The sequence below is a fragment of the Dromiciops gliroides genome, chromosome 1 (assembly GCF_019393635.1).
Source record: "Dromiciops gliroides isolate mDroGli1 chromosome 1, mDroGli1.pri, whole genome shotgun sequence".
In the NCBI taxonomy this organism is placed as follows: Eukaryota; Metazoa; Chordata; class Mammalia; order Microbiotheria; family Microbiotheriidae; genus Dromiciops; species Dromiciops gliroides.
In genome coordinates, this window is record NC_057861.1 from 218,466,555 (window position 1) to 218,478,390 (window position 11,836).

The 11,836-nt window shown below is 34.1% G+C and overlaps 1 protein-coding gene and 1 non-coding gene across 9 annotated transcripts in view; both read left to right on the forward strand.

The window, feature by feature from the left end:
• FAM210A (family with sequence similarity 210 member A) overlaps positions 1-11,569 on the forward strand; it is a 36,447-nt gene extending 24,878 nt beyond the window's left edge. For all 8 annotated transcript variants that reach the window (XM_043985878.1, XM_043985832.1, XM_043985842.1 and 5 more), the window contains 3 exons: positions 662-1,147; positions 7,900-8,011; positions 10,653-11,569. In XM_043985878.1, the coding sequence (XP_043841813.1) occupies positions 693-1,147; positions 7,900-8,011; positions 10,653-10,886 (801 nt within the window). In that variant the 5' untranslated portion in view covers positions 662-692 and the 3' untranslated portion in view covers positions 10,887-11,569. The remainder of the gene's footprint in view (positions 1-661; positions 1,148-7,899; positions 8,012-10,652) is intronic.
• On the forward strand, positions 5,113-5,220 carry LOC122737563. The gene has a single exon (XR_006354391.1). It is a non-coding gene; the product is annotated as a U6 spliceosomal RNA (small nuclear RNA).
• Positions 11,570-11,836: the final 267 nt, after the last annotated feature.

Consider the following 11,836-nt stretch of genomic DNA (forward strand, 5'->3'; position numbering starts at 1 on the left):
AGTTTTAGTATTTAAAGGTGTGGAGGGGAACTTTCTTTGAAAGGAAAATGTTGAACAAAGTTGACCATCCAACAATGTTGCTAACTACCTATTATATTCTCTCTCTTCTTTTTCTGGACCTATCCTCCTTTAATATACTCTTCCATACATGTAGAATAAATGCATAAAACCACAGGATTCCTTTTATTACCACATTTAAACAGATGAAGAGCACATAATAAATATATACTACTGTGAGAAAATAATTACACATAACTCTTATCTTTAAAGGGAGAGTGTGTGTGGGGGGGAGGTTCACAGTATGAATGAGATGAGTATTTTGTTCATCAGACAGACAGACATAGATAGAATCATAGAAAACCTAATCCATTTAGTGCCTCAATTAACTTAAGGGTTTTTTTTCCTCATGAAGACTCCAGGCATAGTTTATTTTATTGTGTTTAGAATACTGAATATATAACTATATAGAATGACATTTTCCATTGACAGTAGATCTTAGCACCTGAAAATTTTTATATTAGCTTCGGCAGAATGGGAAGAAAGAGTTCTTTTATCTTTTAATTCCTGATTACTAAATTTACTTCAAAATTCTACCATGTAAGGTATACAATCCAGCTTTCTTATGTTTGTGTATATCTGTTTTTTGGTCTGATTTCTGTAGGAACTGAAATAAATCACCACCATTCATCAAAATGCAGTGGAATTTAATACGGACTATGTCTCAGCTGGCAAATAGGACATGTTTAATCTCACATGGGGCTGGATCCATTGGGCACTCTCAAAACATAAAAGGCTGTCCAGTCTTATATAAAGCTTGGCCCAAGATTGTTTGGGTGCGGGGTCCTCAAAACCATTGGCTACATGTGTCTTCTGCACAGCATATCTCAAAGGAAAGGAAGCCAGTAGATGTTTCTCAGCATAAACAACAAAAAGAAGAAACTTCATCAGAGAAGGTTACATCATCTGGTGGTACAGCCCAAGGAACTCATACTGAGAGAAAAGAAGATATTGATCCATTACAAGATAAATCTATTAGTCTTTATCAACGATTTAAGAAAACATTTAGACAGTATGGAAGAGTTTTGATTCCAGTACACTTAATGACTTCGGGGATTTGGTTTGGAACATTTTATTATGCGGCCTTAAAGTAAGTTATTCTTTAAGACCTTTCTTTATTGTATCTGACTGTTCACCTACCTTTTTTCATATTTGTGATGGTCTTAAGTCTTGTTTTAACATGATCTCTGGCCTACTTTAAATATCTTATTCATAATCTAATAATTTATGGAAACTATGTATCTTGTAATAAACACAGTATTGCAGAAATAATTGAAGTAGCATGGTATATTAGAAAGACTACTACTCTTGGAGGCTCTAGTTCAAATCCTGCCTTTGACGTTTTATGAATTACGTGACTAGGCAAGACAATTTTTCTGAGCTTAGTTTATTGTGAGGTAGTAGGGTAGTAGGTACCTTCACACTGTAATTCTTCAGGTAAAGACTAAATATACACTTGTGAGGTGTATTATAGTAGAGATTCCTTTTTGGGTATGGATTAGACTAGATGGATACTAAAGTCTCCTCCAGTTCTAAAATATGGGGATAATGGTCCCTATAGCATCTCTCTCTCAGGACTATTGTGAGTGATTTGCAGACCTTAAAGTGCTAAATAAATATCAGTTACTAATTTTACAAAACAATTTTCAGTATAAAGATGTATTGCTATTCTTTGTTTCATAGAATTATAGAATTATAGAATTTTAGAAGTAGATAGGAACTTGGACCTCATTTAATCCAAACCTCTTATTTTATAGATGAGGAAACTAAGCCCTACAAAATTTGTGAGTTCAAGTTAGTGGCAGCACCAGGATTAGAGCCCAGGTCTATTTAATCCCAGAATAGTGTTCTTTTCAGTATTCCATGTGAATACTATATGAATGTAATAGATATATAGAGAGAGATTGATACATATGCACACACAGACACACTCAAACACACACATACACATGGTAGAAACATCTTGTTTGAAATACAGAGAATTTTAGCAAGATTTTAATTCTTGGTGTATTTATTTGTTAAAGTCTCCCTAAAGTCTACAACAGAAAAAACAGTATTAAATTAATGACTTGTACTCGATGTAATACCTTATGTTATACTGGTAATTGTTTAAATAAGCTATTTTGCCCCAGTCAAAAAGTAGCTCTTGAAAGTTTTTGGTGAACCTTGTTAAGTGTTATCTAATACTAATTTATTAATGAAGGTAAATGCTTTAACTTAAAACAGTCTTACAAATAGAGGTGAAAATGGAAACATATCATCCATAGGTCAATTTCTCATCACATCCTCTAACATAACCACCATTCTGCTGCTTTTTCTGCTTTGGCTATAACTATTATGCCTCTTTCTGTGAGAGGTAAGATAGACTACTTATTAAGTGCTTCCTAGGTGCTAGACATTATGCCAAGTGACAGGGACACAAATACAAGCAAGCAACACAATCCCTATTCTTAAAGAGCTTACATTCAAATGGGGGAAGATAACTCATACATGGAAACAAAGATGGAGTCACTTATGAGGAGAGGCAGGCCCCAGGGTAGAGAGATTTCCCAGAGTAGGAGCATCAAAGGAGGCTAGGAAAAAAGGAGGTAGTCTCCAGAAAAAGTAAAGGCAGGAATACGGTAAAGCATGGCTGAGGTCCTTTGTAAAATGAGAGTCCCAGGAAAAGAGTCACCAATGAACAATGTACAGAGGTCATCATCTAGTCTTTTTCAGTGGACCAGCAAAACAGCCAGAACTTTCTTATGAAGGGTAGTATATTTTCAGTGCTGGACTATGTACCCAGCTATAGTTCACTACATAAAAGATTTAGGGCCTAGGTTAATTCTACAATATTCAGGTGTTGCTGTGTTTTTACATGTGAAATTGATTATGTGGAAAGAAAAAATGTGCCCATTATCACAAGACCACTTCTACCCAAGAAGATGAATTGGATATATACATACAGGCTAACCTGCATACCAGCAACATAAGGGTTAAAGTGGTATAATAATTAATGTTGACTTCTGCATCTGCAAAATGAGTAGGTTGAACTAGGTAGCCTCTAAGGCCCCTTCTAGCTCTGCCATCAATGATCCTAAGATCCCTGTGGCTATTGTTTTCATATCTTTTTGCTGTGTATTTTTTATTAAATTATTCCTACTCTCTTCTAAAGAATACTACTGTTTGTTCATACTATGCTATTTTAATTTAATTAAAAAATTATTTCTCCCTATAATTCTGATGTTGCCTGTTTAAATAGTAAAAGAAAGGAAACAATGGGGCTTTGCTATCAGACTGCATTCTTAAACTAGTTAGATGGCATTAACCCCCTATTTATGAGTTATCAAGCAAAATGTTCTAAATTTACCACAAATCTCCATGTCATACTTTGTTTATTAACCATATTTTCTGGTATATCTAATAGGACTAAAAAGAGGCTTTGTCTTCCTTAATCAGAAGACAAAATTTCCCACCATTTCAAAATTAAAAATGGTCTTAGGATTATCAATCTCTATTGCTTAATTGAAATTTTATACTTACCGAATTTCTTTGTAGAGCTGCTGAGAAGTATACTCTTGTTGTCACACACCGCCCCCCCCAAAAAAATACTCTTTGCTTTTACTGCCTTCCATAAAGGGTGGGTCTGTACTATGGAGTTAGCGTCCTTGACTTTAGGAGATGAGTTCATTTTCTAGTAACTGAACTAAAGATCCTCATGTAGCCACTCCAGGTATTTTGTTTTTATCTTATTTTCTTATAGCTTGCCTTTAGCTTCTTTGGGAAGGTTTCTCTCTAACTGAGTAAGTGCAGATACCCAAAGGCATATAATCAGTCAACTTAATATAATTAAAATAGTTATCATGATATTGAGTAGTACCATTATCTACAATATATAAATCTCTCTTCTTCCTTTCCTGTTAACTGATCATGAAATCTAGCTGTTTCTCAGTGAGAAAAGGTGGCAAAATTTGTACCTCTTTCTTACTATCCTGCCTTGTGTCTTTGATATTCATAAAGATGTAAATTTGCTGTATTCAGCAATCAATGCCAAACTAAAATAAGCCAATTCTGTGGTACATTGCTATGTCATTGAACTTTCATAGATTGTCTTTGAACAATTAAAGTTTATAACTTTTGCTTAACATTAATTCTATAACTCATAATCCTGAAAATTGCTTTATTCTCAAACCAACAACCAATGTCAGGAAATGGTGCTGAGAGTGAGAGAAATTTTAAAGAAAAAAAGCAGTATATCTTTTCATGTGAACAATAGCAATTGTTGTAAAAGTGCCATTGGGGCAGCTAGATGGTGCAGTGGATAGAGCACCGGCCCTGGAGTCAGGAGTACCTGAGTTCAAATCTGGCCTCAGACACTTAACACTTACTAGCTGTGTGACCCTGGGCCAGTCACTTAACCCCAACTGCCTCACTAAAAAAAAAAAAAAGTGCAATTGATCTTATTACATTCAAACTTTCAGTTCCCTATAGAGGGAAACCACCTATAATTAACTTAGTCCTATACTGTTTTGGTTGAAGCTGAAATTGTTTCTCCCTGGACTTTGAATATTGCTTATTTAAATAGGCAATGAAAAGAAGCAATCAGACTGCATTATTTAACTAGTGTTCTAGTTATTCCAACCAGCTGGTCTTATCCTTCATCCTAGGAGCTGTAGCAAAAGTGTTCTAAATTTTGCGCACACCAATGATAAAGCTTTCGCAGTATTTTATTTTGGTAGTGTGTCTTCCTTAAGCCTACAGATATTTCATTTCTACTATTCAAAATGACCATTTCCCTGCTCAAATGTAGGTTTTGTTTGGTAGATTGAGTATATAATAAAACTCCCTGTTTTTAAGAGATTTGGGGGAATCTCATTTTAAAGTGGATCTCCTGAAGTCATGCGTGGACATGAGTGTCATTGTCTTTCACGTTTGCCAACACTCTTACCAGGTAATGTTAGCAAAAGGTAAAATAAAGGTTTGTATTAATTGTGAAGTGAGGAAAAGGTGACACTGCCTACTTTCAGGCCATATGTCAAATTTATATAGCATCCATTTTTTAAAAGCTCAAAACTCATGCTCCACTTCAGCAGCACATATACTAAAATTGGAACAATACAGAGAAGATTAGCATGACCCCTGTGTAGGGATGACATGCAAATTCATGAAACATTTCATATTTAAATTTGCAACTTGAAACTTTAAATAAAAATGTTTATTAAAAAAAGCTCAGAATTCTTCAGATTTAAATGTTTGGGATTTTCTTTTGCTTTTTAAAAAGTAAAATAAATTTTAATTTTAGTCTTTTATAGAAAATGGAGACAAGATATTGGTACTCCAGTTTACAATTGTGAAAACAGGATAATGGTTGTTGTATGAACAGATGTTCAAAATGTATTCATTAATAGTGGCAGATCTTCATAGAGAAGATACAGGTTTCTTAGTCTTTACTATGATTTTACATAGCTCTAGATAATAAAAGTGGAAAGTAAAGAAACTGAATCAGTTATGTTAGTATGATTGTCTGGCCTTGTATAGACAAATTGACCCAAAGTTTTCCCTTTTACCTACATATTTTGGTGTGGTGTGAATATAGCCCAAGTACAAGGCTTTATTTGTTACAAAGCTGTGATGCCTCTCTGGGGAAACAAATGAAACCCCATATAATTTTATTGGTATTGTTAAATTAGACACACTTTTTGTTCAGTCATGTCCAACTTCATGTGACTACACAGACTTTTTTTTCCCCCATGGAGTTTTCTTGGCAAAGATACTGGAGCAGTTTCTCATTTCCATTTCCATCTCCAGTGTGTCCCCATTTTACAGAAGAGGAACTGAGGTAAATAAGGAGTTAAGTGACTCACTCAGGGTCACACAACTGATAAATGACTGAGGCTAAATTTGAACTCAGGTATTCTTGACTCCAGGCCCATTGCTCTATGCACTGCACCATGTAGATTCCTCCTTCCTTTCTTAACATTGTATAAGTGACTGAAGTCAAATTTGCACTCAGATCTTCCTGACTCTAGGCCCAGTGCTCTATCCATTGCTCTTCTGAGCTTAACGGCTCTTTAGAAGCACTGTGTCTGCCTAGTGATTCTCTAGGAACAGTTGAACCCCCTTTATGATACTGCTGGTGTTGGAAGATAACTCACCTTGTTAGTTTGCACTGCTGTTGTAATTCAGTCTCTTAGTAAACATTTATTAAGTGCCTACTGTGTGCCTAGCATTAGATTAAATATTGTAATTCTATCTTGGAGTCATAGAGGACCATACATAGTATAGCCAAATCTATAGTAACAAGTAACAAAATATAGGATTCTTCTGTGCATAGGAATCTATTTGAGAAGGTATCTGACTTTCCCCTTATGTTAGAACAAATGGATTTGGACTAGGTAACTTAACGCTCATTCCAACTGTAAGATTTTATTATTCCAGTAGAGTTTAATCAGAATTGGAGGCAGAAAAGACTTGAGTGGTTAATATGATTATTTCAAACAGCCTTTCTAGTAGTATGTTATCATTAATGATAATTAAAAAGATTTTTGCTAAATGTTTAGTTATTTACATATGATATCAGGGAAGCATTAATCAGTAATGTTGTAGAAATTAGAAATTCATACTGGAAAAAATCACAGAAAAGGATTTATGTTATTAGGTACATATAATCAAATAATTTAGGCCTGAAATTGAGTGTTCTTTTTTTTCAGCTTTGTTAAAATCATGGGTAATTATTTCTGGTTTCCATGTTTTTTGGTACCAGCGTTAAACTAACAATACAAAACTAAAACAGAACACCAGAGTTTAGAGTAAGAGTAGCTAATATTCCAGGTAAGGAATAATAATTTTTTATTTTAAAAGAGTTAACTCTGTTATTTGTTTGGGTTATTTGGTTACATGTGGCCTAAACATGTTAGACTGAGGTTCTTACTTAGCATCCTATGTAGAATATCAATATATTCTTTGGTATTATAATATAAAATTACATAGGCATTTTCAGTGTTTCTTTCTTTTAAGAGACTTAGCACAATGTGGTGAATTCTGGACTAGGAGTTAAGAAAACCTGGCTTTAGGAACCACCTCTGTCATCTATGTCAGAGGAGTCAAACTTACTACAGACCCAGATTAAAGTGTAATTGAGAAATGTTTGACACAATAAATAAAAATATATCATAGATAATGTCCATCTGAATAATGTTAATTTGAGTTTTCCTAAGCCAGTATAGGATCCCCGATCATTTTCTTTTTGCCGTTAACACTACTCACCTCTGTGGCCAAGGGCTAGACTCAGGTTTTCTGAACCTCAGCTTCCGCAGCTGACAAAACCAGCTCGCTGTGGTGCTTAGCTGTCTGTCTGAACCGTAGGCAAATCAACTTTTACTAACATTTAAAAACTGTTTGTCTTAAAGGTACAAACTAGAAGTAATGAAATGTTCATCAAAGTAGGTACCACTTACCAGTGAAACCAAAGAGACTGCTGATTTCCTCCCATTTGTTTTCCCTGCTGTAGGAAAAAGGAAACTTGGTGTCTTAACATTCATTAAAAGACCGTGTTGCTCATTTTTTCCCAGTAGAACTGCCTAACCATGGTAATTAGGGCAACCTGTAAGATGGTGAATATAAAGGTAGCCTAATTTTATTTTCTTATAGCAGAAACACATTTATTGGTTTTGAATATTACTAATTATGAAATACTTAACAGTGTGCTACCATAAGAACAACTGACTTAGATGAAAGTACTTGACAAGTTGTGGTCAATTTTAAAAAATAAAACAAAACAAACATGAATTATGTTGTTTGAGTTTTCATAAAAACCTTTCAAGAGTATTAGGGTTTATAAATTGTTCTCTTTTTCTTTACTAGAGGAGTGAATGTTGTTCCTTTTCTGGAACTCATTGGATTACCAGACAGCATAGTGGACATTTTGAAAAATTCCCAAAGTGGAAATGCCCTAACTGCATATGCCTTGTTTAAGGTGAGTATTTGGGGGTCGGGGGGAGGATAGGGCAATGAGGGTTAAGTGACTTACCCAGGGTCACACACCTGGTAAGTGTCAAGTGTCTGAGACTGGATTTGAACTCAGGTCCTCCTGAATCCAGGGCTGGTACTTTATTCACTGCTACACCTAGCTGCTCCCTTAAGGTGGGTATTTTAACAGATGTTGAATCCTATATCTAATTGATATACATACTTCTTCATAAGTTTCTTTGTTGAGCTGAAACAATGTTATATTTTTACTTTTATATTTCTAAGTTCCTTTTTATCTCATAAAATGTTAATATAGTTATGTTAGTTTTAGAATAAAAGGCTAGGTCATTAAAGGCTTACCAGAAGTAAGATATCTGGATACAACTTGACAAATTTCTGTATGTTTCAACATTTTTGTGGACCTTGAATTGACTTGGCTTTGATACTTCTTATATTGACCTTCCACTAACCTCTCTTTGCTAAGAAGTCTACATTATATACTTTAGCTATAAATCAAAGAACAGAAGAGGATTATTTCATATGAAACTGAATATTGCAGTTTAAGTGTATGTATATTAAGTTTAATATGTTAGTACAGTATTCCTTGTCTGTGTTCATGTATACTTCCTCCTGGTCTCTTCTGTGTTTTTGTTGTTGTTGTGTATGTTTTTAATGTTTCTTTGCTATCATTTAAATAAGCATACTTAAGTAAGACAAGTCCATACTTAGCTGTATTTGAAAAAATATGTTTATTCATCCCTAGTCCATCAACTTTCTGCCAAGAAAGCTTGCTTCATGGTTATACTTCTGGAGTACTATAATTATATTTATCATTTCGTAATTTTTTCAAAATTGTTTTCCTTTACTTATAGTCATTGTAAAAGTAGTTCTCAGTCTTCTTTAATCACTCTGCATTAATTCATATAAATCTTCCCTGTTGTCTCTGAATCTGTTCCTTGTGTTATTTTCCATGGGACAATCATAATCCATCATATTCAAATACATAATTTGTTCAGCTACTCACCAGTTGATGGGTACCCACTTTTTTCCGGCTTTTGCTACAATACATCATATCATAAATATTTTTATACATACAGGTCCTTTCCATATACCTCTTTGGGATATATGCCTGTTAGTGGCATTGCTGAGAAATAAAATTTAGTGACTTGGATATAGTTTCAAATTGTTTTCTAAAATTGTTGAATCAATTTATAGCTTTACCAACATTGCATTTGTATACCTTTTATTGACATGCCCTTTTTTTGCCCTCTGATACTCATAATTCTTACCAGTTTTTTTCTCTAGCTCTTACTGTAAAAGAAGTTAACAGACAGGAACCTAATTAGGATGACAATTTTTATTTTTCTTCTGTCTGAGAAATGATCTAAAGTTACAACTTTTGAACTAAGGGAGAAGCCATTATCATCCTGTGTTTTGGGAACATAATAAGAAAGAAGGATGCATATAGCTCTAGTTGTAGATGAAAGGAATGAACAATACCTTGAAAGCAAATAAAATTCTGCAAAAACATTCATCCCATACTCGGGCTCTAATTCTTTGGTTCTGGCCCTTGGTATTTTGGGGTTTGCTTTTTGGGGGTGTTTTTTTTCATACACAATCTTAATTTAATTTGAATTTTTAGCTGTTAATAAATTGGCATTGTTTTAAGTCATCTCAGCTTCTGAGGTGTTTGGGGCTAGTTAAGAAACAACTACACAGATTTTTGTTTCTAATAGAGTCGTATTATTTTCTGCTTTTTTATTGGTGAAGGTGAGGGAAAGAGTCATCCAAGTTTGATGTAGTAAGAATCCCAGTTTTCTTGATTTTTAAAGCAGTCTATAAAATTTATCTTTTTGGTGTGATGTGCTTACCACCAAATCCCTAATTCCAGAACATTTTGAAGGTGCGCATAGAGTTTGTTAGAGCTGGAAGGGATATGAGGCCTGTGCTTTCATTTTTATGGTGTATTCCGAAGGGTAAAACTCTGTCTGCAGTTGATAATCTTAGCCCACTGTTGGCCTGGGGACTTGTCTTGAGTCACTTAGTCAGTGTGTATCAGAGGAGGAAGTTAAACCCAGATCTGTCCAAATCTTGGGCCAGATTTCCATCTGTTTCACCACTGTAAAATTGTTGCTGTGTAGTACGCAAAGTTCATTTTAGGGAAACTAAAAGGTTTATTAGATGCACAAAAATCTGATCAAACACTAAGAAGAATGTGTTTGTATTCAACAAATATTCATATGGAATATGCACAGGTATCCTATTCACATCAATTCTAAATAACAGTGGCAGTGTTTAACTTTACATAGGAAGAAATATGTTATAGTGGAGGTTGGAGTCTGGAATAATCTGAATTTGAAGACTTCCTCAGACCTTACTAATTTTGTAACCTTAAGAAAATCATTCATTTCTGTGAACCTTAATTCCCTCATTTGCAAAAATTCCCACATTAATTCCTATAACAGCTAACTCAAAGTAGAAAAGATCAAATGAATACATGTATGCAAAGTGCTTTGTTAAACCTTAAAATACTACATTTATTATAGTAATTTCTTCATTGACACACTTTATATTTGTAATCTGACTTCTTTTTTACTAGCATGCAATTGCCTTAACTAATCTACCCTACGTTTGCTCCTTCTTTTAAGATTGCAACACCTGCCAGATACACTGTGACTTTGGGAGGAACATCCATTACTGTCAAGTATCTTCGTAGCCATGGCTACATGTCAACGCCACCTCCAGTTAAAGAGTATTTACAAGACAGAATGGAGGAAACAAAGGAGCTTATTACAGAAAAAATGGGAGAAACAAAAGAAAGACTCACAGAAAAACTACAAGAAACCAAAGAAAAAGTTTCATTTAAGAAAAAAGTGGAATAGGAAATCTTGTTTGCCAGGCCACAGAAAAGTCATGCACTTTAACCCTCAGGAGATTGTGGACAAAGACACGTTCTCCTAATTATACCTTTGGTTGGCAGTCTTGAAATACTAGTGCTCCAAGGGTTAAAGAACCCATAAAACCTTTTTAAAATTAAATATCACTAGAAAAATCAGTGTTTCATGTGGAAAAAAAAATGAACCCAGTGTACTAATTTCCTATCAGCAGCAGCATAAGTAATAGTTATTGTTTTATGTCATGATGATTTTTCAAGTATCTTTCTTACTGATAGTTTTACTGCCTGCTGTAATGATGACAGACTAAGCAATTTACTACTTATATAAGAAATTTCTCTCATAGAAAGGATGGCTCTATTGGGATCATGATCTTCATGTTATCCATCAGTTAGACTTTTAACCATAATCAGTTCTCAAGATGGAGAGCTCTTAGCACCATTGTTGCCAGTGAATAAGGGTATTTTTTAATTGTCTCACAAAATCTCAGAAGTCTTTTCACTGTTAAAAAAATATATATAGCAGGACAAGGCCATTCTAATATCCATCTACCAGTTAAAACTTTAATTTTATATGAAGAAAGTTGAATTAAAATTGAGACTATGTATGTGATAAAAATGAGATGTACTGATTATATATAAATGACTAAACAAATTGACATTTTAAAAATAGTTTTGCCTAAAATTTGTGTGTCAAAATTTTCAAAGTAAATCCATATGTTTGCAATTCCTTTTTAAAGATTTGTTAGTAGCTGTCACCTAGAACATAAAATTTTCCCTTTAATGCATTTTTCTCTCCAACTAACTTCTCAGAGTAAAAATGAAAGTAATTTTACTTGCTGGTAATCTTGCTACTGAAATCAGATACTCATAAATTGTGCCTCATGTTTGATTCTCAGCTGAATAAGTTCTAAGAGTAGACAAAGTGACTTTCGTATC